A 26692-nucleotide genomic window follows, 5' to 3' on the forward strand; every position below is an offset into this window, starting at 1 on the left:
GAAGTAAATAAATTTTGACGTAATATGGGTCACGCGACTGCGCCATTTTGTAGGAGTTTTGATTATTAACAGATCTTACAGCTGAAGTAACCTATCTATTCGCATACAAAAACAAGGTAATTTCATTCAGAAGTTAGATCTGTACTCATATTTAAGTTTAACCGCAAATTTCAGTCATGAAATAGTCCAGGAACACAAACAACCACTGTTCAATGACACCTAGTTTTTATTTTACTAAATGTTGATCAACAGGACAAATAAACTAATCAACAAACTATACAACATCATAGTATTCATTAGACTACGTTAATATCTATAGTTTTTGCAAGCGAGGGAGATATTTTCTATCAAAATTAAATACCAAAATTATAATCACGATAAATTACCCATGGTAGAAACTTGACCTGAATAATTTGATTTTGATCAGCTGATCCTGATCATTAGCGCTTAGGTTATATATTAGTTTCTTCTTTTTTCTGCAATGAAAGATTGACATTAAAAGAAAGACTATGACAATTGGAGAAAATGCTTACAGTTAAGTATGGTGCCATAAGCTTTTCAGTAGTCAAGTCTAACCAGAATATTTCAGTCATTATCATACCCGCCAACGGAAGCAAGTTAACTCGTACCATTGTAAACTCGTACCATGTAAACTCGTACCAAAAAAGTTAACTCGTACCAACGTAAACTCGTACCACTTGGAAGTCGTACCAATCAGAACTCGTACCACTGCAAACTCGTTACGTACCATTAAAATATATTAAAAAATACGAATGTTTTAAGATTTTTTTGGGTAAACTTAATAAAAAAAGTTGAATTACTTGAATTTTGTACTAGATTTTAATAAAAACTTAGACAAAAATATGAATGTTTTATGATTATTTTTTTTAAGCTTTATACAAAAAATTAAAATATCTTTAAATTTTATACCAGATTTTAATGAAAACTTAGACAAAATAATATATGATATATATGTGAATAAAACATAAGGTGTTTTTCTTGAGAGAAAAAATAGTAATATTTGATGTTTTGTTAATTTTTTATACATGAATGTTTTTGAAATTGTGGTAAATAAAGCATAAAAATGAAACATATTCTTTGTTATTCTGCCAACACTACCATTATTTATCCAATTAGACAAGGAAAATGAACTACAAATTGGTCATTGTAATTTCAAATAATATACATTTTACAGACTTAAGAGGTATTGAGTGAAATTAAAGTATATATTCATCATTAAACACCAATTGAATGCATTTAAATAAGTTGGTATGAGTTTACAATGGTATGAATTTACCGTGGTACGAGTTAGCAGTGGTACGAGTTAGCATTGGTACGAGTTATTTTTTAGTGGTACGAGTTGACATTGGTACGAGTTTACAATGGTACGAGATAACTATAATTCCCCGCCAACTTATTTAGGGATGAACTACATGACTTTGACACCTTATCCTGATACCATGATCCTGAAAAAAGCTCCAAAATACAATTATGGGAAGATCTACACTTAAAAATCAATTATCTTTTAAGAGTCACTCATGATTCAAGTACCCTTATTGTGAATATTGATCATGTTTATCAAGGATTTGATACTAGAATTACATGTTGCAAAGTTCTCATAAGTGATCATTATCAAGTACATGTATGTTTGACTAGGAAAGAAAAAAATGCCATATATATTAAAAAATATTTTCATACTACCATTACCAGTGTTCTCCCCAGGATATTTTTAAGGCGCAAAATTCAAGGGCGTGTAACACTTTTTTTAGAGTGATCTGAAGCAATAAGTCATAAATCATGACCTGCAATATGAATTATAATGCTTTGTGTTATGTGTTTAATAATGCAGAGTATTAATGAATTACAAGAATATATATATGAAATAAATTGATTTTAAACACAAAAGTTATTTATATTCAGTCAATTAAAGAAGTCAAAATATAAATATTCATCTCTACTCTCTGCTCCTTCTAGGGATATTGTTTTTAGATAGTGTTATTTTGTTGGACAGTCTGTTCCTCAACTTTGTCTTTATCCTCTTCAGGGTTAAAAATTAAACCCCCACTCACAATAACTTTTGCTTATACCCCCTTTAACATTTCTAAGCCATGAAAACTCAGTCAGCCACTTGTCATTGAAACCAGAAACATGGTGCTTGCTTTTATCAATTGCTAAAACTTGAGCTTGGTTGGGATTAGGAGAAGCAATGAAATCTGCTTATACTGACAGTGTAGACGGAGGTGTATTCCCCTTTTCATTAGAAGTCATTGGTCTGAAAAAAACTTCTACTTCCATCATCTACCTTTTACTTATAAGTCACCCCTTTGTTATTTGCAGAGAACATGTTCATTCAGAATTAATAAAATGGAATATGGTTAAGATATTTGGTATACAACTTTTTAAAACAATTTTTTTTTATAAATGAACAGCTGACCAGTTTCCGTAGTTTCACATTACGCTTCCGTGCGTATTATTGTTTAATACTATCTTTGGCAGATAGATATAACCGAAATTTTACAAATTCGTTTAAGTTAAAACCATTGAAATTATTTACCAGTGACATTATACAGAAGCTGTGGCGATACTGTACCCGTTTTGATTGTCACATATTTCCCGACGCACGGATTCACGATCGATGTTCAATGATCATTTTATTTCTAAAAATATGACAGTTTCAGACGAATTTACCTTGCAAGCAACATTTTTTCATTTTCTATTAAAGTAAATCACTCCTCGTTATCTTTAATCAAACTTTATTTTAATTTTTTCAATTAATAATACTTTCATTCATAGTTTTCATCGTAAATATCTTTAGCAATGTGTATTCAAATTTATCATGTGTATTCAACACGTTCATTGGTCGTGTTTAAATAGATTCTTCTTCTCGACCAATGAAAAAATTCGTTATATAAATGGTCAAGTGATCACACACACGATGTGTAAATACAATGTATTTGCGATCTATTTCTTCAATTTCTGCACTGAAGTTTTTAAAATTTTTTGTTTTCTTCAAAAAATATCTATCTTCTTGATGATCACTTACGCTATTACCTGATAACATAGTCCGATAAGGCTGAGATAAGCGTGGCTCAGGTAAAACTAATTATCAGTTATTGCGTAACACTGACCGACCCATCAGCGGTGATCAGTTACTTGACAATTTTAACCAACATTTATTATGAAAATGTGAAAATTAACACGCTGCAGGATCAAGTATTAATGGACAGCGGCCAATTAAGACGCTGCGGGATCTACAAAAATATTATGAAGGCGCTGCGGTACCGCAGCGTCATATCGGCCTGGAGAGAATACTGAATTACTTACAGAAACTTGTTGTTTAACTTGTTGTTTTTAAGTATGTTCTAGATCTATGGATAGTAAAATAAGGGATATTTTCAGAGTGGATAAACTAGCCTAAAACAAGGTTAGACAAGGTTAATAGTGTTCAGTATATGATATAAAAATACAAAATTGGATAACAGTGGATACAATGAAGAAAAATATCCAAATCCTGTACCCAAGCACCTGTGTCATGTGTGTAAAATTGCAGATTTTTGGAGGAATTTTTTTTCTAACTTTTACAAATTTTGGTGATGAAATTGATCAGAAAAACATTTGTCATCTTGTAAGAATGCTGGCAAAATCAGTGTTCTCCTCAGGACCTTTTCGCATCATCATGATCATGGTAATGTGATGCAAAATTGCTAGAGAGCGATGCTATATGAAATGAGTTTCTTATAGGTAGTGTTATGGATGTGATGCTATCTGAAATTAGTTTCTTATAGATAGTGTTATGGATGTGATGCTATAGTTTCTAGAAACAAGATGGTATTTCATAATTTCCTGTTTACCAGGATGATACATGTATAAGAAATTTCTGGGGAGAACACTGAAAATGATTAAATGGTGGGAGGGAAATGCATGGATATAGTTACGATACTGTTGTCAGGTCATTAAAGATGGCATTTTTGGAATTAATATTAATTTATTCATCGGAAATAAACACATTTATTCTAAAACCAGTTGTTTGCATGATACGAGTTATGTTCTAATATCGTATATTTTATGATGGTATGATACTAAACCCCTACCATAGGGATTGTGCTTGATTTTCATATGATGACGATATAATCTTTCAATCTGTTTAATTGAGGTCTGGAGCTGGCATGTCAGTAACTGCTAGTAGTCCTTTGTTAATTTATGTCAATTATTGTCATTTTGCTTATTATCTTCTGTTACCTATTCTAACATCCGACTCAGACTTCTTTTAAACTGAAAACCATACAGTACAATACACCATGAACAATCATAGTAGTAATTAATAAAATAATAAAAGATAAAAGAACAACTGTTATTCTGTATAAATATTGGGCAAAAACAATAAACTGAGTGACTAGAACTATGGCAATGGCAGACTAAAAGTAGCTGATCTAGATTTTGTGGCACAAGATTGAAGAAAGAAGAAATGAATCTTTAATAAGAAATCTAGAACAATTAAATTCCTAATTAGTTGAAATGATTTTTGGCAAGATTTGCAGTACACTTTGCTGCCATCATACCTTAACCAGGGCCAAAACTTTTCCCAAACCGGGCGATATTTACAAGAATCTTTATTTACAATGTTAATACTGGTACTTTGACAATAAATTTCGGTCTTTGTGGACTGCCATACTTTTTTCTCGAAGTTCCTTATCAGAGGACGTTTCAAACATTTCCTCAGCATTTCATGTATAATTATTATTTTATCGCGACCAACAAAAGAGAGTAACGTTTTTATGCCCCCGTTGAGCGGAGGGGGCATTAAATTTTACCCTTGTCCGTACGTACGTATGTCCCAAAGTTGGTTTCCGTTCTCTAACTTTGATTGCCTCAACCAAATGCTATGAAACTTATACACAATGCTTATTACCACAAAACACAGATCAAGTTTGAATTTTGGTGGCGTGACTTTAACCGTTCTAGTGTTACAATAGATCACTAGCGCAACATTTATATATCAGTTAAATGTAAGAATATGATCAAAATATCTTCTGGTCTAACAGTCCCAAATTTCATGAATGTACTGTATGCCCCTACACAAATGGAAAAATTTCTGGATTTTTCGTTTCCGTTCTCTAACTTTAGCTTGCCTCAACCAAATGTTATGAAACTTATATACAATGCTTATTACCACAAAAAACAGATCAAGATTAAATTTTGGTGGTGTCACTTTAACCTATCTAGAGTTATGCCCCTTCACAAATGGAAAAATTGCTGAATTTTTTGTTTCCGTTCTCTTACTTTAGTTTGCCTCAACCAAATGTTATGAAACATATACACAATGCTTATTACCACAAAACTCAGATCAAGTACAAATTTGGGTAGAGTCACTTTTACCATTCTTCAGTTATGTCCCTTTATAACTTTATATGATATGCAAGCGGGGGCATCATCTGTGTCCCATGGACACATTCCCCATTTATTTGATATAACAAAACAACAATTCCCTGTAGGCATGTTTACAAAATTTACAAATTAACCAAAGACCAAAAAATTGACAAGGACAGTTAAGCACCTTTTATGGAGACAAATACTGTATTAAAAAAAAAAGCCTTTTTGTTTTTCAATTGAAATTATAGCAAGTTTACTTAAAAGATTATAATTTGAGTAAATTTCTCGTCTGTACTAGCCAACTTTCACAGAATTAAAGTTGTTTACTTTGAAAATTTAGATCATGGATGATGGTTAATTACGTTTGTTCGGTAATCAGATATACCGCATGTTGCTATTCACAACATGAAGGAAAATGCCCGAGACAGCCCAAAAATGTAGGTGGTGCTCCTGTCATTGGAGCAAACACATTAACACAGTTTAGTACACAAATATGGCGACACGAAACATAATCGGAAATACATTTTATGATATCTAAACAATTAGATACGAAGCAAAAAATATTGTGCGTCAAACTGGCGCTGACATTAATCACTCTATGCGCCATTTCTGGTCAAAATGCGCAATTTGCGCATGTCACTAGACCTTCCCGATCACTGGGTATGTTCATCAAAATGAATATGATCCTGACACTGAATAAAGATGTAGGTTTTATTGGCCTTAAATACTTGCTTCCAGGTACTGAAAAAGAAGCTGCATATATAAATTAAAAAATGAATATATCAATATGGCATATTTTTGCCAGGTAAGCTAATTCAGGTTTCTAGGAGCCTCTAGTTGTTAATTAATGTGAGTGGGTTGAAAAGACATTGATTTACATGTAGCTACATCATTATATTATTGTATTCATGATACTAATATACTAAATGTAAACATGTCATGTAAATGTATACCTGTCAAAGGTCAGGAATTTGGTCAGTGGTTGCTGCTGTCTCTTTAATGTTGCAATTTGAATGTTTTAAGGAGAATCAACACTCACATGTACATGTATAGAAAAAACAAAGAATTATTTGAATCTTGGTAAGAAAACTATGATGAAAACTGACCCAACTAAATACATGTAAGGTTAGCCATGCTAAGGTTAATTTTACTTTCACTGATATTGCAGTATTAACTAACCCCCCTCTTATCCATGCATGCATGGCTGGCTAACTCTATTTGGTTGGGTTAGTTTTCATCATACATTTATCAATTTTCCAGAATTAAAAATTATTCCAGATTCAAATAATTCCTTGTTGAAACATGAATAAAAAAAAGATAAGGATTGATACTTTGTACTGCCAGTTCAAAAATATATGCATATGATATTAATGGAAGTAGACAAAAAAAAACATTTCAATCTTTTATTAATGGATTATTATTTTTTCAGATGGCGTCAAGAAAAAAGGTTTTGCTTAAAGTTATTATATTAGGGGACAGTGGGTAAGTTAAATTAAGACTTTAAGCAATATTTTAATGCAAATAAATAATTTTGTATGTAGTCTCAACTTTTCTAAAAGACGAAGAGTCTTTTTTTGTTGCAGAAGCGAGACATAGTGATCTCACATTCTGTCCTGGGAGTTTGTGTCATTAACATATATTTGTGTTCAGTAAGAGGTTCAAGTTTTTTTAAGAGGTCAATAACTTTGTCAAACTTTGATGGAACTTTACTAAACTTTCAAAAGTTTGACAGAAGATTAATCTACATGTATATGATCAAAAACCAGTATGAAATCAGAAGAGCAAAGTTTTTTGCAATAGCATTGAAAAATATTTTTTTTAAAACATTATTTAACTTTGTCAAATCATCATGGAATGTTATGAAACTTCTTTGTGATCAAGAAATAGCATCTGAACCAGCCTTTTCATGGCAACTTCTACATGTTTTATCCTATTGACAAGGAAACTTTAGTACATTGTTATACGACCGCAAAAAAATTTTTGTGGTCGTATATTGGTATGACGTTGGCGGCGTCGTCGTCGTCGTCGTCGTCCGGCGTCGTCGTCCGAATACACATTAGTTTTCGCACTCTAACTTTAGTTTAAGTGAATGGATCTCAATGAAATTTTACCATAAGGTTCAATACCACAAAAGGAAGGTGGGGATTGATTTTGGGGGTTATGGTACTAACAGTTAAGGAATTAGGGGCCAAAAGGGGCCAAAAATAAGCATTTTTGTAACTTCCAGACATAACTTGTGTGTAAGTGTATGGATCTCTCTGACATTGTACCACAAGGTTCCATATCACAAAGGGAATGCTGGGATTGATTTTGGGGGTAATTGCCTCCAAATTTTAGGAATTGGGGGCCAAAAAGGGGCAAAAAACAAGCATTTTTTTAGTTTCATGACAATATCTTGTTTGTAAGTGTATGGATCTTTATGAAATTGTACTACAAGGTTCCATATCACAAAGGGAATACTGGGATTGATTTTTGGGGTAATTTCCTCCAAATTTTAGGAATTAGGGGCAAAAAAGGGGCAAAAAAAAAGCATTTTTCTAGTTTCATGACAATAACTTGTTTGTAAGTGTATGGATCTTTATGAAATTGTACTACAAGGTTCCATATCACAAAGGGAAGGCTGGGATTGATTTTGGGGGTTTTCCCTCAAAATTTTAGTAATTAGGGGCCATAAAAGGGCAAAAAAAACATGCATTTTTCTAGTTTCAGGACAATAACTTGTGTGTAAGTGTATGGATCTTTATGAAATTGTACTGCAAGGTTCCATATCACAAAGGGAAAGCTGGAATTGAGTTTGGGGGTAATTGCCCTAAACGTTTAGGAATTTGGGGTCAAAAAGGGGCCAAAAAACAAGCATTTTTCTAGTTTCCAGACAATAACTTGTGTTCAAGTGTATGAATCTCTCTGAAATTGTACTGCAAGGTACCATACCACAAAGGGAAAGCTGGGATTGAGTTTGGGGGTGATGAATCATAAGGGGGTTCAAAAAATTGGGGGGGGATTTTTTTTTCTTTAACATTTTCCATTTTAAATTGGTTATTTCTGATTTATATATAAAAGCAAATAATAATGATATGGTTTGAATAGGCATACATGTGAACCTCCCGACGGGAGTACAATAATCCCGTTTTCAGGGGTCTCCTCCCGACCTCCCGTTGAAGAGGAAAAAATCCCGTGTATGAAATTTTTCATGAATGAAAAATTTCTGCCCAACATATCATCTCAGGCATCTGGTGTAACTGACATTACCTGAAGTTATATTTTACCTGTAAATCAATTAACATGCATAATTATATGGCTTCACTTGTCAGCTTGGGTGTCAAACATACAGGTAATCAACGATTTTTACCTCAGGCTAACTGCCGTTGTGTAACAAAAACTGTGTATTTATTGGGTTACTTCCCTTGATTTATCCTGTTTTAAGTTACTTTCCTTTTAATAATGAAAATTTTTAAAAGAATATAAATAAAATATAAATTGAACAAATAATCATAAAAGGATGGTTATTAAATGATTTTAAATGTCTTAGGACATATAAAAAAATAATAATTTGAAAATTATTTGAGGATTCTAGACTTCCTTTCAAGGCTTAAATTGAAATTTATATAATAACTATGACCCTAATTTTACAGATAAAATTATTTTTTGAGTTTGCAAATAAAAACTATTTGCAAGAGAAAAAATAAAAAATAAAAACTATTTGCAGATAGCTAAACAAATGTTCTGGTTGCAATGATTGTTTTATAGAATATGAAGTAAAAAATTTAAAGAACATACTGGAAAAATACAATGTTAGATTGAACATGTAGAATATAAAGATGGAGAAACTTTATAAGTACAAGGGTACTATAAACATAATAAATTGGATGGAAAGTTGAAGAAAACACACTTTAAAAGACCATTTTTACAGCACACGGTTACATTTACAACAAAATTAATGTCGATTAAAAACCTCCTGATCTGAGTCCTAATCTCCTGACCAAAATTTCCCAATCTCCTGATCTGAGTTTCACAGTCCATCACATGTATGAATAGGTAAATTGAAAATTTTTAAGTTCTTAGACCACTTTCATTCTGTGTCAGAAACCTATGCTGTGTCAAATATTTAATTACAATCCAAATTCAGTGCTGTATCAAGCTTGAATGTTGTGTCCATACTTGCCCCAACTGTTCAGGGTTCGACCTCTGCGGTCGTATCAAGCTGCGCCCCAGCGGAGCATTTTATTAGATCCTAACATAGCAGATGTACATGTGGGAAGGATGTTCTGGTCTGGCAAATATTTTGGGGCGGCATGCCCCTTTCAACTTCCAAAGTTGTTAAAACTAACCTTGTTATGAAGAAATCTATTTCTTTCATAGAAAAACAGCCATTCAGGCTACAAATGATTCTTAAAGGGGTACATGTGTCCGAGACAAAATCAAATGAACCATTAGAAAATAGTCTAAATTTGATGTTAACATCGTTGATATGCTGTATTTCATCCACTAGCACATTCTTACGTCATTCCTTGATACAGAGGGTATCTGTACTGCTTAGTGAAAGTTCTAGTTTAACACTGACCGCAGCAGTCGCAGGCAAGACACAGCAATATTTTAAAGTCACAAATGAACAGATGTGACATATATGTAAAAGATAAGCAGAATATACATTGTACAAAAGGGTTATTCAAACTCATAAGTTGAAGCCCATGGCAAAAAATGGAAAACAATTAACAGACAAGTCTACAAAACACAACATAGAAAACTAATAACTGAGAAACATGAACTGATATCAGGTGCTCCAGAGGGGTTAGCAGATTCTTCTCCACATATGTCACCTGTTGTGTTGCTCATGTATGTATAAATTTCGGTACCACTCTTATTAGGTGATGTCAAATTCAAGGAAAAGAGGATGTGGTTGTGGTTACGACAATTGAAACATATCCGTTGTCATTTATAAATGGTGTTTGCTCTCAAAGTACACATAGATGATACATACATGTACATTTGTATATTTGATTAAAGTTAGCTGTAAGCAAATGCTATTATTTATGCATACTTATATACAATACATATATTTTTTCTATTTGTATATGTGTAAATAATCATGTAACTTTTGTTTATCCTACAATACAAACAGGATCATCAATCACATTTTCATGAAATAAGCATTTCAATATTGAAGAGACCTGTGCAATGATTTATGTAAATTTGTAAGAGGAAGCACCCCCAACCAATAAATGTTAATTCTGACCTACATTTTAATTTTCTTGCCTTATTGAAATAATTACTGGTATATGTACATGTTGGTCCTAAAAGTTTAATGTCAATTTTTTTTTTAGCTCTATAGTAAATGACCTACAATCATGATCAAAACTACATTTGTAGCTGTAAAATACATGTGACATCTACAAAGCAAAACAATCTGTTTAAAATTAAATGTAGGCAACCATAATCTGTTTTTTATTGATATCTGAACTTGATAGAATTTTATAATCAGACTTCCTTTTTTACGTACATCATAAATAATTTGAATGTGTTTATTGGTTGATGTTTGCTAAAATCCATTAGATGTACTTGTAATTGTTATGATTATGGAATTACATATGTTACATTGAATTTTATATACATCCACATCAGTTTAAATGACTATAAAACTGTGAAAATTAGGCGAATTTTGTTATCATGAACTTCATTGTCTTTTGCTGCTTTAACTACATTCATGACAGTCATTGACAATCATCATTATGATGTCATATCTATAAAGTGAAAAGGATTGTTGCATCTAAACCATGACCCTTTAAGTTTCACTATTACAAACAAAATAATAGATTTGGTAACTAAAAGTTTTCATTATGATAGATTATTATCAAAACTTGATCAATTACAATGTCTGATGAGTGATGAATGATCAGTTAAATGGATACTTTAATTTCATGTCCCACCTATAATAGAGAGGGTATTAAGTTTTTCAGTCTGTGCATCCATCTGATCGCCTGTATGTTCATTCGTTCTGTTCTGGTTCAAGTTTTGGTTTCAGATAGCTTGCTATGAACTTGTGGTCACATCAATATTAATTTACAGTTCACTGAACAAAGAAAAGTAATAGTGCAAGCAGGGCATGATGTCCTACATGTATATGAAAACACATTTTTATTTGGTCATAATTTTAAATGTGCCTATATAAAATGTTATACTTTCAGTTATTGCTAGTTTTGTATACACATAGCACAATGTTTTGAATCTTTGTTTATTGAACACCTACATTTGTGTTCATGTTCAATTCTTAAAATTATTTTTCTTTTTAAGTTAAAAATAAAATGACAGGTAATTTCTTATGTATAAAGAATAGTACATATATTGTCACCACTCACTTAGTAGAATTGTAGGTGTTATAAGATATCCATCAAACAATAATTACTAAGCTACACCTATATCATTGTACCTGTTTGACATGTGATTTGCATGGTTAAATTTTATAATGTAAATGTATATTTCATACTTAATATGCTTTAATTACAAATGTACATGTTTAGGTCATTACCCTTTAAGAAAAACTGTCAAAAAAAGATGTTATCCTACATCAAAATATCAATTTAGGGTAATTATTTTTCTGTACTTTTTCATTATTTCAGAGTCTATGAAAATACACTACTTATCAAATGTTTTTCAACCTTCTTCTATATGTTTTTGTACTGCTGATTTAATTTTTATTGCATGAATGGATGAGCAGTTTACAGGGTGACACCTTTTTGCATTGATGCAGATTTACAATTTTCCTGTCAGTCATGTTCTAAGCTACATCTGAGTTGAGTTCAGTCTGTATTTAAATTTAAATTTTTATCCTGAGTCATTGTCAGCAACTTACATGTAGCCTCCACAGACAAAAAAACTAAAAGGTGTCCAGATGAACTTTCATGTTCAGTTACTGAGCTCTCTAACACTAAAAACTTTTAAGTAGGCAGATGAAAGTTAAGGGCCAGTGACTGAATGTGGGAACTGCCATTATACATCCTTGTTTTAGTAAAGTGATAATCAATTTTAAACATACATGTGATATAAGTATGTGTGTCACTAAATGTAATTATATGTCCTCCACTTTATCCTAAAGTGAGGTCAAATTCTTGAAGCAATCATTTTTCATTAACCATGTATATCATGGTGTAAATTAGATATATACATGACTTAATATACATATGTATAAAGGTGTAAAGGAATAAAACGTGTCAATAAATGTGTTATCAGGTCTGCAATGTAAATAGATAAAGGTCATAATACATGTACATGTGGTATGTGAACTGATAAATAATGCTGCACCTCTGATGTGGCAATCATATGTTATGTATATCTTGTGTATAGATAGATCTGTGTTGTAACTAGTTTTAAAATATATTTTAAATATTGTCTAAATAACAACCTGGTCAGTTAATTTTGAATTCAATAAACAGTTGATAAAATAATTGGAAGGTATACATATTGATTTTGGTGTTTTTATGCCCCCATCATAACTTATTACCACAAAATACAGATCAAGTTTGAATTTTGGTGGTGTCACTTTAACCGTTCTAGAGTAATGCCCCTTTTCAAAAGGAAAAATTGCTGAATTTTTTGTTTCCGTTCTCTAACCTAAGTTTGCCTCAACTGAATGTTATAAAAATTATACACAATGCTTATTACTACAAAATACAGATCAAGTTTGATTTTTGGTGGTGTCACTTTTACTGTTCTAGAGTTGTGCCCCTTTACAAAAGGAAAAATTGCTGAATTTTTTGTTTCCGTTATCAACTTAAGTTTGCCTCAACTAAATGTTATGAAACTTATACACAATATTTATTACTACAAAACTCAGACCAATAACAAATTTGGGTAGCGTCACTTTTACCGTTCTTCAGTTATGTCCCTTTATAACTTTTTATGATATGCAAGCAGGGGCATCATCTGTGTCCCATGGACACATTCCCCATTTTCTTGATCAAAAACATAGTTGTTGCAAGGTTATTGAAGCTGGCTTTGTTAGTGTAAGGTCTGATTATACTTGATAAAGTAGGGTCAAAACATTATGATGTTGCTGATATAGTACTGGATCAAAGTTGATATCATAAGGCATAATCATTCTTAAACAATGCCTCAAAGTTACAGACAAGATTTTTGGAAAAGAATTTTGAGGGTAACAGATATAGGGAAATATTGTAAATTTTTCAAAACTTTACTAACAGGCTCAGTGGTTTTGGGGTTAGGTCAATCAAAGGACTTGAAAATTTGTATTTGCTGCTTCTCTTCCACTAATCACGGATCATTTAGGAGTAAGAGCAAAGATGGTTCAGTTTGGAGTCAAAATAATGTGCCATTTGAAGGTTGACATGTCTCCGCGTGGACTGTTACCTTGTGAATTAGCATGTTAAAAATACAACTAGGCATGTCCTTCTAGTATAAAGAGGGTTAAAGGCTATTGTTTGGTCATAGACAAGAGCATGTACTGTACATACTGTTTTTAGGACAAATATAGAGATCTGTGTAACATGTCACATTGTTTAAAACTAAAACATTGTATCTTTTTTCAGTGTTGGAAAAACATCGTTAATGAATCAGTATGTGAATAAAAAGTTCAGTAACCAGTACAAAGCCACAATCGGGGCAGACTTCCTCACAAAAGAGGTTATGGTAGATGACAGATTAGTTACAATGCAGGTATGTGTGTAGTAGCACTAACTTGAAATGCAATTCAAACTTTATTTTACTATGCTTGAAGTATTGGTACATGTCTATGAAGACAAGGAAACATGGGGAGATAATTTGTTAATTTACATAGGATGGTTACCTAAAAAGATCAGAATGTAATGGTTACTTCAATCTCAATAAAGGTTTGGTTGCAATGATATACATTTTATGGCTTAGTGTTCATATTTCTTTCTGTCAAAACATATTACTGGTATGTGATCTTCCATAGTTTTATGAATATCAGAGTCTAACATATTACATGTTAAAGTACACTTATTCCTCTACAGCTGACACCACAGTGTAGAATGTTGTCAGCAGTGATATCTTTTGAGAACTGAATTACATCAGTATAAAGACTGTTTTCAGTAGGTTTCAATTAATATAATTATCGATTAGCAGGTTTTCTGCACATTGATGTTGTACAATATAAGCTGTGAGACACACAGTGAACCTTTTTGGTGAGTGAGAGCATGGAATGAGCAAAGAAGCTTCACAATGTGTTGAAGGGGCTGCTACTCTACTGTATCTCTCTGCAAAAAATCAGATTATTTGTTTATTATGTTTTTTTCTGGTGTTTGCCCCCACTCTTAAGACCAGGGTTTCCCCTGGGTCGATTTTCTTCTTCGCCACCTCTTTCGCCTAAACAATATATTTTTCGCCACTTTCAATTTTTTTCGCCAACTAACATAAACATATTTTTTGTTAAAAATTTCCTTGCTTTCTAACAAATAAAAAATCAGTTTGTCACATTGTTGTCGATTATAATTCTTAATATTTATTTTTTAATCTACATTGTAATGAATAAATACTCAATAATAACAAACATTTAATTTTTAAAAGATACTGTAAAATTGCAATATAGATCATGAAATCATCATTTCTGACTTTTGCTGGGAACATGGGATTCATCTACAATAGTTTATTGGATGCTTCCTGTCTACTTGAAGGATATTGACTAAAGTTAGAGATTTTTCTAACTTTTGAATATTTTCCTTCTTAACAATAGTTTTCTTTTCCAGACCATCGTTAAAAAAAGTTTGGTTGTTAAACTATATATGCCTCAAACATGTGCGTCGCTTAAACGATTGTTATAAAATTCAATCAGGTGATTATTGATTTACCTTCAAAATCGTAACGAGTTCAAGGTGAATTCCCAGTATTGTCTGATCAGGGAAAAAGTCTGAGAAACTCGAAAAAAGTAAACAAGAAAAAAGAAGTCGAACTGTTATATTTCTTTCGCCAATTATGAATTTTAATCGCCACAATTTTTGTTTTTTCGTAAAATGCCACAAAACCCTGCTTAAGACAGTTTTACGTTTAAAAAAAGTAAAATTGTTAAAGTTTCTTCACACATTGCTGATAAGCTGCTCACAGCTCAAAGAAAGCAGTGATTCAAAAATTTTGAAGCGACTGAGCAGGATGATATAGGTGAAGGGAAGGATGATAATGGTTATTAAATATGCTATTTTCCATTTGTTTCAGATATGGGACACAGCTGGACAAGAAAGATTTCAGAGTTTAGGTGTAGCTTTTTATCGAGGAGCTGATTGCTGTGTGCTAGTGTTTGATGTTACTGTGCCAAATACATTTAAACAGTTGGACAGTTGGCGTGATGAATTTTTGATACAAGCTAGTCCGAGAGACCCAGAAAATTTTCCCTTTGTGGTTATAGGAAATAAAATTGATTTAGAAAATAGAGCAGTGAGTACAATGTATTATGAATATGGAATATATATTTTAGAATTAATTAGTAGAATGGCATATATGGTCTGCCATTTTTGTTGTTGATTGAAACCAAGTTGTTATATGTGAAAAGAAGTCTTAAATACACAAGGTCTCGTAAGTTTGCAACATTTTGTAATATTTTAAGGCTGATATTAACACATTTGATTACCTATTCAATTAACTATCAACATAAAATTCAATGCTTTTCTCCTCTTAGTGCTATCACCTATTCAAAAAACTATTTACATAAAATTGTCGGAGATTTTTTAAATATATCTTGCATGAATTGATTGATAATAACTTGTAGTTTATTGAATTTGGAAATGCTCAGTTACCATTGATACTGTCTTTAGTAGGAAACATTTAAATGTATTTAATTGGATGCACACAACAATCCAAACTTAGCAATTGTTTTTTAGTCCCCTACCAACAAAGTCGAAGGGGACTTTAGGTTTGCACTCTGTCCGTCTGTCTGTCCGTCCGTCTGTCCATCTGTCAGTCTGGCAAATCAGCTTTCCACACTTTTTTTCTTCGTTCTTAAAGATATTGATTTGATATTTGGTATAAAGTTTTGCCATGACAAGTAATAGATCAAGTTCGAATTTTGTTCCGGTCTGATGATTTAGTCCAGAGTTATGGACCATAACTCTGGACCATATCTAATGTTGGAGTACTATGTTAAACCATATTTCTGTACGAAGGGAGATAACTCATTTTTTAAAAGACATTTTTTGGTAAATTATTTGAAGAATTTTTTGGCAGGTTGTTTGTTATTTTGTATAAGCTAATTTTTGAATGCTATATATAAATATAAAAAAATTATGAAGTGAAATCCTTTAATTAGGATAATAATCTTATTTTATTAATGTGTATATTACATTCTATTGTGTAGATTAAAATTGTTGACATTTTATAGATAAGTTACAAATCTATATTAGTTTGTGACAAATAAAAGAAAAAATATTTGGAACTATTAATTATATTTGATTATAATTGGAAAATAGATATACACTGTATTACATCATATCTATTTTTAGAGAATTATTAATCATATCTAATGTTAAAGTGTTTTCCACACTTTTTTTCATCATGCTTGAAGATATTGATTGATAATTGATATATAGTTTTATCATGACAAGTTATACAGATCAAGTTCGAAATTTTGTTTCGGTCTGATAATTTTGTGCAGAGTTATGGTCCTTGGACTTGAAAATTCACTCATTTAATCAGTTTTCCATGCTGTTTTTAGCCACGCTTGAAGATATTGACTTGATATTTTCTTTTTGTTTACACCATGACAAGTTATAGAACAAGTTAGCTTTTTGTTCCAGTATAATCATATAACGAATTTTTACCCGGTAGGGGACTATGTATTGCCATGCAATACTCTCAGAATGCTTGTTGTATTTATTTTTGTGAACTGATATAGACCAATGATTTAATTTTTTTTCTGCTGGAAGCAACGAAGATATTAGTTAGACCATATCCCTTTAAAGTAGATTTTATGTATGGTACTATTTTTAAAGATTACTTGATTTAAATTCTACCTTTTATTTGTCACTACAAGTACTATTACAGAGTAGTTTATTTACATTGTTGAATATTATTACAGAGTAGTTTATTTACATATGCATTGTTAAATAGATATATATGTTACCCTAAAACTTGTTTGTTTATGCAAAATATTTTATAAAGAGGGAAGTTTACTTGTGAAATTTTTCTTGAAATTAACAAAAGCTTTATAAATCAATGCATTTTCATTGTTGGAACTAATTTCCTGCATTATTCAATTTTACTGTTGATAATACAAATTTAACAATCTATTCTGCCTTATATCAATTACAGGTATAAATATGATGGTCATTTGAAGGGAACTTACTAAATAATTGTGTAAAATTTTTTTTAATTCAGAAATTCCCCATTAACCAATTCATTGTACTTTATGTTCAGTTTTAATAGGGCTAATATAAATAAAAATTTACTGAGTACATCCATTGCCAGAAAATCCTTTCCAAAGTGAATTTTTATGTAAAAGTCAGTTTGTTAAAACTTGTAAACTAATAAGACTTTTTATGCCCCCGCCGCTAGGCAAAGAGGGCATTAAAATTTACCCTTGTTCATCTGCACATCCCAAAATTGGTTTCCGTTCTCTTACTTTAGTTTGCCTCAACCAAATGGTATGAAACTTAATATACACAATGCTTATTACCATAAAACACAGATCAAGTACGAATTTGGGTGGTGTCACTTTTACAGTTCTCTAGTTGTGTCCCTTTATAACATTATATGCAAGTGTGGGCATTTTCTGTGTCCCATGGACACATTCTCCATTTATTTATTTTAAACATAATGCCAGCCAAACTCTATTGAAAAAGTTGAGAAGTATTTATGTCAACTCAGAAATATATTCGTGCATTTATTGCGACTTTCGAAAAATGGACAAAAAAGCAAGTTTAATTATTGCGATTTAATAAAAATCTGAATACAGATATATGTATCAGTTATCAGAATGCGAGTTCTTATTAATTGAGATACTCATCCAGTCCCATTATTGGCATTGAATAAAACCTCACAATAATTTCTGAATTTACAGTATTCTTAAAATAGACTTCTTACCATCACTCTTCTTTTGAACAAATAAGTTCTTCATGTGTTGCTGTATTTATAAGGAAATAACTTGTGGTCATTCAGGCATTCTGCACTTAAGCAAAATGGGGACTATTCATTCATACATATATATATACCTTTTTCTCAAATAAAAATTGAATGCTATTCAACCATTATGATAAAAACATGGAGATTTAGCATGATTGCCAATGAGACAACTATCCACCAGAGACCAAATGGTGTGGATGTAAGCAACTAAAGGTAACCGTATGACTTTCAACAACAAGCAAATCTCATACAGTATAGTAAGCCATAAAAGGCACTAACATAACAAAATGTGAAACAACTCAATCGAGAAAACAAATGGCCTGATTTATGGCAAAACAAAAAATGAAAACCCTGTACAGTATGTCTATTGACATGTCAATAGATCCTTCACACTTATCCTGAAAAGTAACTGAAAATGTTCTAATACTGGTCTTTTCTCTTTAGGTTACAGCCAAAAGAGCACAGGGTTGGTGTCAGAGTAAAGGAGATATACCATACTTTGAAACCAGTGCAAAAGAAGCCATCAATGTAGAACAAGCTTTCCAGACTGTAGCCAAGAATGCATTAGCGCAAGAAACAGAAGTAGAACTTTATAATGAATTTCCCGATCAAATTAAAATCACAAATGACAGTGGTAAGCCCAAAGAGGGTTGTGGATGTTAATATCTATTAGGATAATTTTTATTTCTGAAAAATAACTCATTGAATTATGTGTACAGCTTGAAGAACATAAACGCAAGCATAGAATGTGATATATAAAACTTTATTAAAACAGGGTCAAATGCACCCAGGTCATAGGAAGATAACAAAAACATTGTCCTGCGATGGCAGTAGTAAAAATATTTGATTCATGTGATATTTAAGAACATTTTATACCTAGTATGACCAAGACTTCTATTCCTATAGTCTAATTTAATTTTCAAAGAGTTAAAAAAGGAAAAAAATAGTTCTGCTTTAATATGTCAAATTCTGCGAGGTAATGCAATCATTGCAGTTCTCATATTGATGATTAAAGCTTAACAAATATAAAATAATGATTATGATGTTTGGGGTTTAGTTGATTTTATATTGCAATCCTTTGTCTTCATTGTAATATTTCATCATCACATGTAGCACCCCTCCCCAAAAATTTGACAATGCTAGATATAACAGATTGCCCCTGTGTAACTCATGACAGTTTTAAGAACAAAAAGAGCAAAACATTCGTATGAACTTCTTGAATCAGACAGTAGAATGATCCTGATTGGTATAAATGGGTAATCCATTATTAAATGCTGATATGGAGAAATGCTTAATTCAAATCATCCAATAGTATCTTAACTAAATAATATATTCTCTTCATATATATCATATCAGATATGAATTTGTACAATGCCTGCTTTTGTTGATCCATCATGGCACAAAAATGCTTTGAAGATGATAAAGATATTTTACAGAGGAAAATATTTCATTCAGTTTTGAAGTAAAATATACTTGATACTGACCTCATTGTCCATACTATTAATAGAACAGGGGGAACTAATGGGGACTTTTGTTCTTCGTGTTTATAAGGGATGTTATCAAATTTTGGGCATGATTTGAAATGAATCCCTAAGTTTTAAAAAAATGAGTGTATGGCTGCATGTTTGTTAAGGAATAGTAAGCAATGTCGATCTTGTGCAAATTTCTTCCTGGTCAATTCTCTATAGATATAGTTCTGTATACAATTCAAAATTTGAATGTACATATTTGATTTTTAATATTATTATGACAGATATAGAATATAAATTGTCTCTACCATGCCTATAGTGAATTGTATTTGTAATAATTATTATTTTATTAATTAATGTCAGTAATCTTTTGAACACAATTGATGATATTTTGTGTATAGAAAATATTTATGTATGCTATAGTTTCATTATTCCTTGGAATTTACATTATTTAAAATGTTTGAAGGATTGTACTACCTAAACATACATGGTTCATGGATTCCATTCATCAAATGGGCCATTCTTCTGTAGAAGCTATGCTTACATTTGGAAAGCTTTTTTTCGGGCCATCCCTGGGTTTAGATTGTGGTTAATTGTAATAACCCTTAAAACAAAAGCTCTTATCGTTGTTTATCTTTTTCCAGGATCAATTTAAGTATATTCAAATGATGCCTAGGTCTTATTATTCTCCTCCTTACAAGTTTGGGATACAGTTATATATAAAATGCTTCTAGTGGCAATAATTGTACATTTAGTTATTGTTATAAAAATTTTCTTTATATTAATATACAGTCAAGGAAAGGGATATTGTTTCATTGGAATGATGACTTCTTAGAAACTGAACATTTTCAAAATTTCTTTCTGGCAGTCCTAAATATAGCAAAGTGTTCTTGTTTATATTGGAACATTAGTCCGGTTTAAGTTGAAAAGACCTTTAGAATAAATGTCATTTGACAATGTTTAGACTATGTAATCAAAGTACTTGCCCTAAATAATATTAGTCCTATACCACGGACTATAAATATATATTGTGCTTGATTTTGTAATGCAAATTAAATTAAAATAATCTTCTACACTGTATATAATTTGTTTCTGTCTAAGGCAGATAATTATTGGACAGGCAGTTGGTTTAACATTATTATGATCATTCAGAACAGCTGATAATGGTTCAGACGAACATTTTCAAATTGGTGTTTTTTAAGTTTTCCACCAATTTATAGGACCTTTCAGGTGGAAAGCATATATAAGGTGACACAATATTGAAAACTATTTTAATTATAAATGACATACATTGTATTTTGATTATAGTAATTGATGGGCATTTTTCAACACACTTCATTATTCAGTTTGTAGCTTTATGCTTTGAATAATATTTGTTTAGTTTCAAGAAATTTATCCATTCAATTTTAATTTAGAATTGGCAAGCAATATAAGTGCATCAAACTAAGTGCTTTTTACATATTTCAGGTCTTTAGTTTCATGTTAAGTGTTGTGAAATGTGTCTGTGTAATTTCCCGTTCTAATTTTCATGAAGCATGGTATTTTTTTCTGGGACCAGACTTCAGTTTGCTTTATTGGAAAGGAAATTTAGAATTTACACTGTAAAATTGATAACATCAGTCACACTTGAGCAGTGACATGAATCATAGAAAGTAAGAAATAAAATTATGTGGTAATAAATGTATTTGATTATATAATCTGAAATCATTTGAATATCAGATGGGAAAATATCTATCTTTTGGAAATAGATAAAACTATTTAAGAAAAAAAATTTTATTGAGATATTTCCTGTTGTATATATACAGTTTTTATCGGTTTTGATTATTAAAAAAATCAGTAAAAATAATTTATAAATTCAGTTATTTTCATATTTCATGATAATTTCTTGAATAACAGTTTTACCACCAACAGTAAAATTAAGTCAAGTCATGCAAAAATATAGCCTCATTGTCAGGAAAGATGCCAACATATACATATTTATTTACTATGTGTAACTTTTATGTTGAAACTTAATTTATCAACACCAGTAATTTCTTCTAAAAGGAATGCTACTGTATCTGTCATATTTAAGGTGATAATTATGAATAAAAATCAAGAACTCATCCTCGTTGTTTTATTTTCATGATTTTGCCATCAGAATATGAATAGTAAATGGTTGAACATGAGATCGACCTCAAGGTGAGGTCAACACGATTGCCAGCACCTTGTTAAGGCATATTTCATTGTCTTTTTAAATTGCTGTTTTACAAATGTTATATGTTATCACAATGGTAGTAACATAAGTACAAAGATAATATTCTAGACATTAAATTTTCTTAGAGATCAGACTGGAAAGACTTTATGGACCACGAATTGCAACATTGAAATCCCTGCTGTCAACACAGTTCAGGTGGGGGGCAGTTTAAAAAAGTAAGGAGGGCCATATGGGCTACAAAGGAATGGATGTTGCAATTATGAGTACAGAGGTAATCAAGGGCAAATAAGTTGAACAAAAGTGCACATGCCGAATATGCTGCCTGATTTACTTATCATGATTGGATATATAAAAGTTTTTTTATGCCTCCGCCATAGTGGAGGGGGCCATTAAGTTTTACCCTTGTCCGTCTGTACATCCGTACGCTGAAATTGGTTTCCGTTCTTTAACTTTAGTTTGCCTCAACCAAATGTTATGAAACTTACACACAATGCATATTACCACAAAACACAGATCAAGTTTGAATTTGGGTGGCGTCACTTTTATCTTTCTAGAGTAATGCCCCTTTACAAATGGAAAAATTACTGAATTTTTCAATTCCGTTCTCTAACTTAAGTTTACCTCAACCAAATGTTATGAAACTGATACACCATGCTCATTACCACAAAACACAGATCAAGTTTGAATTTGGGTGGCGTCACTTTTATCTTTCTAGAGTTGTGCCCCTTTACAAATGGAAAAATTGCAGAATTTTTCATTTTTATACGACCGCAAAAAAATTTTTGTGGTCGTATATTGGTATGACGTTGGCGTCGTCGTCGTCGTCGTCGTCGTCCGGCGTCGTCGTCCGGCGTCGTCGTCCGAATACACATTAGTTTTCGCACTCTAACTTTAGTTTAAGTGAATGGATCTCATTGAAATTTTACCATAAGGTTCAATACCACAAAAGGAAGGTGGGGATTGATTTTGGGGGTTATGGTACTAACAGTTAAGGAATTAGGGGCCAAAAGGGGCCAAAAATAAGCATTTTTGTAACTTCCAGACATAACTTGTGTGTAAGTGTATGGATCTCTCTGACATTGTACCACAAGGTTCCATATCACAAAGGGAATGCTGGGATTGATTTTGGGGGTAATTGTCTCCAAATTTTAGGAATTAGGGGCCAAAAAGGGGCAAAAAACAAGCATTTTTCTAGTTTCATGACAATAACTTGTTTGTAAGTGTATGGATCTTTATGAAATTGTACTACAAGGTTCCATATCACAAAGGGAATACTGGGATTGATTTTTGTGGTAATTTCCTCCAAATATTAGGAATTAGGGGCCAAAAAGGGGCAAAAAACAAGCATTTTTCTAGTTTCATGACAATAACTTGTTTGTAAGTGTATGGATCTTTATGAAATTGTACTACAAGGTTCCATATCACAAAGGGAAGGCTGGGATTGATTTTGGGGGTTTTCCCTCAAAATTTTAGTAATTAGGGGCCATAAAAGGGCAAAAAAAACATGCATTTTTCTAGTTTCAGGACAATAACTTGTGTGTAAGTGTATGGATCTTTATGAAATTGTACTGCAAGGTTCCATATCACAAAGGGAAAGCTGGAATTGAGTTTGGGGGTAATTGCCCTAAACGTTTAGGAATTTGGGGCCAAAAAGGGGCCAAAAAACAAGCATTTTTCTAGTTTCCAGACAATAACTTGTGTTCAAGTGTATGAATCTCTCTGAAATTGTACTGCAAGGTACCATACCACAAAGGGAAAGCTGGGATTGAGTTTGGGGGCGATGAATCATAAGGGGGTTCAAAAAATTGGGGGGGGGGATTTTTTTTTTCCTTTTTTTTCTTTAACATTTTCCATTTTAAATTGGTTATTTCTGATTTATATATAAAAGCAAATAATAATGATATGGTTTGAATAGGCATACATGTGAACCTCCCGACGGGAGTACAATAATCCCGTTTTCAGGGGTCTCCTCTCCCCCTCCCGTTGAAAAAATCCCGTGTATGAAATTTTTCATGAAGGAAAAATTTCTGCCCAACATAACATCTCAGGCATCTGGTGTAACTGACATTACCTGAAGTTATATTTTACCTGTAAATCAATTAACATGCATAATTATATGGCTTCACTTGTCAGCTTGGGTGTCAAACATACTGGTAAGCAACGATTTTTACCTCAGGCTAACTGCCGTTGTGTAACAAAAACTGTGTATTTATTGGGTTACTTCCCTTGATTTATCCTGTTTTAAGTTACTTTCCTTTTAATAATGAAAATTTTTAAAAGAATATAAATAAAATATAAATTGAACAAATAATCATAAAAGGATGGTTATTAAATGATTTTAAATGTCTTAGGACAAATAAAAAAATAATAATTTGAAAATTATTTGAGGATTCTATACTTCCTTTTAAGGCTTAAATTGAAATTTATATAATAACTATGACCCTAACTTGTCAGATAGAATGAATTTCTGAGTTTGCAAATAAAAACTATTTGCAAGAGAAAAAAAAAAAAAATAAAAAACTATTTGCAGACAGCTAAACAAATGTTCTGGTTGCAATGATTTTTTTTATAGAATATGAAGTAAAAAATTTAAAGAACATACTGGAAAAAAACAATGTTAGATTGAACATGTAGAATATAAAGATGGAGAAACTTTATAAGTACAAGGGTACTATAAACATAATAAATTGGTTGGAAAGTTGAAGAAAACACATTTTAAAAGACCATTTTTACAGCACACGGTTACATTTACAACAAAATTAATGTCGATTAAAAACCTCCTGATCTGAGTCCTAATCTCCTGACCAAAATTTCCCAATCTCCTGATCTGAGTTTCACAGTCCATCACATGTATGAATAGGTAAATTGAAAATTTTTAAGTTCTTAGACCACTTTCATTCTGTGTCAGAAACCTATGCTGTGTCAAATATTTAATTACAATCCAAATTCAGTGCTGTATCAAGCTTGAATGTTGTGTCCATACTTGCCCCAACTGTTCAGGGTTCGACCTCTGCGGTCGTATCAAGCTGCGCCCCAGCGGAGCATTTTATTGTTCTCTTAACTTAAGTTTGTCTCAACCAAATGTTATGAAACTTATACACAATGCTTATTACCACAAAACACAGATCAAGATTAAATTTGGTTGGCGTCACTTTTACCATTCTAGAGTTATGCCTCTTTACAAATGGAAAAATTGCTAAATTTTTCGTTTCTGTTCTCTAACTTAAGTTTGCCTCAACCAAATGTTATAAAACTTATACACAATGCTTATTACCACAAAACTCAGTTCAAGTACGAATTTGGGTAGCTTCACTTTTACTTAAAATAAAAGTTTTACAATAAATATTACAATAACTAAACATAATGATTCATGTAAATGAGGTCAAGGTCAGATGAAACCTGCCAGACAGATGTGTATAGCATACAATTTTTGGAAAGATTGGAACTTGTTCCAATTCTTTCCTTAGGCACCAGCCTCCCAAACAGAAAGTAGACAGATTTGCTACTAAATCAATAACTAAATCTATACACACTGACATGTAGTTCCCAATTGTTCTCATGTCTGTGTTCAGATGCACAAATGAACTGTAAAAATTTGGTTACTTGCATCTTAATTTAAAGCATGTTTTCTTTATAAGTCTTTATTTTTTTCAATTTACTGGCTAATTTTGTCTTTTTGATGAAGTAAGAGTATTGATACAATATCAGTATGATTGACAACTGTCATGATCAAAGAACAATTAAACACTATATGGGTGGGGCAATAATTGGAAATTGGAATTGTATATAGACTCCTCCTCTTAATGCCCATCATAATTGACCATATTACATAACTATTGAGTTTATACACCACATGACAGACTACTCAATACACAATCACTTGACCTCATAAGTATCAGATAGATGTTTGATCTATATAGGTCAGTGTCATTAGACGTCTCTGTCTTCATGTGTAATTGATACATTTGTACATATGGTTAACATACATATGAAATGTGTATTTCTTTAATAAAATTGAATACAGATGATAGATTTTAATCATTTATCTATATATAACTTTTCATTTACACTGCATTTAAAAAAATAAGATAAATGTAAAGTTTGGGAGATTAAAAAGGACTTGGTTTCAAGTCTCTTTATCCACTGGTCCCAGGTTTACTGAGAAACTACAATAAATTTTTTTATTAGGTAATTTCTTCTGTTTCAAAAAATATAAATATTAAGTTGCAATTAATAAAAGAAGTTATTATGCAAATTAGTGACCAACTTATATTGATCTCTGTTAAGCTATTTTATGCAATGAAAAGACTTGCTTATTTTAAAAAAAAAATCTGCAGTAACGTAACTAATAAATATACAATAAATAGTGCTATAGCAAGTTTTTCTTGTCCACCACCACTGTTATGGAAGAGCAGAATATGATTAAAACTATATACACAATTCTTCCAATCTTTCCATCAGTGATTTTAGATCACTTTAGATTTAATATACCATATGCATTTGACCTTTTGCTTATACAATGTAGTATGTATCTGAGAAATCAACCTAGCCACAAAAACTTTACAAAATAACTATGAAAAAG

The 26692-nt window shown here is 31.6% G+C and overlaps 1 protein-coding gene across 1 annotated transcript; it reads left to right on the forward strand.

Annotated features, from left to right (window-relative positions):
* Nucleotides 1-3: 3 nt before the first annotated feature.
* LOC127721806 (ras-related protein rab7) lies at nt 4-22018 on the forward strand. The gene is made up of 5 exons (XM_052228616.1): nt 4-116; nt 6800-6852; nt 13911-14037; nt 15550-15768; nt 18892-22018. The coding sequence occupies exons 2-5, from the start codon at nt 6800-6802 to the stop codon at nt 19108-19110; spliced, it is 618 nt and encodes a 205-aa protein (XP_052084576.1). The 5' UTR covers nt 4-116; the 3' UTR covers nt 19111-22018.
* The last annotated feature ends 4674 nt before the right edge of the window (nt 22019-26692 follow it).

The sequence above is a fragment of the Mytilus californianus genome, unplaced genomic scaffold, assembly GCF_021869535.1.
Source record: "Mytilus californianus isolate M0D057914Y unplaced genomic scaffold, xbMytCali1.0.p SCAF_1, whole genome shotgun sequence".
Classification (NCBI taxonomy): domain Eukaryota; kingdom Metazoa; phylum Mollusca; class Bivalvia; order Mytilida; family Mytilidae; genus Mytilus; species Mytilus californianus.

What these genes read in the sequence shown, in the direction of transcription:
- LOC127721806 (XM_052228616.1), top strand. Translation starts at nt 6,800, where the DNA reads ATGGCGTCAAGAAAAAAGGTTTTGCTTAAAGTTATTATATTAGGGGAC. An exon ending in ACAGATTAGTTACAATGCAG is followed by an intron (nt 14,038 to 15,549) that starts GTATGTGTGTAG and finishes CATTTGTTTCAG; the next exon opens with ATATGGGACACAGCTGGACA. An exon ending in TTGATTTAGAAAATAGAGCA is followed by an intron (nt 15,769 to 18,891) that starts GTGAGTACAATG and finishes TTTTCTCTTTAG; the next exon opens with GTTACAGCCAAAAGAGCACA.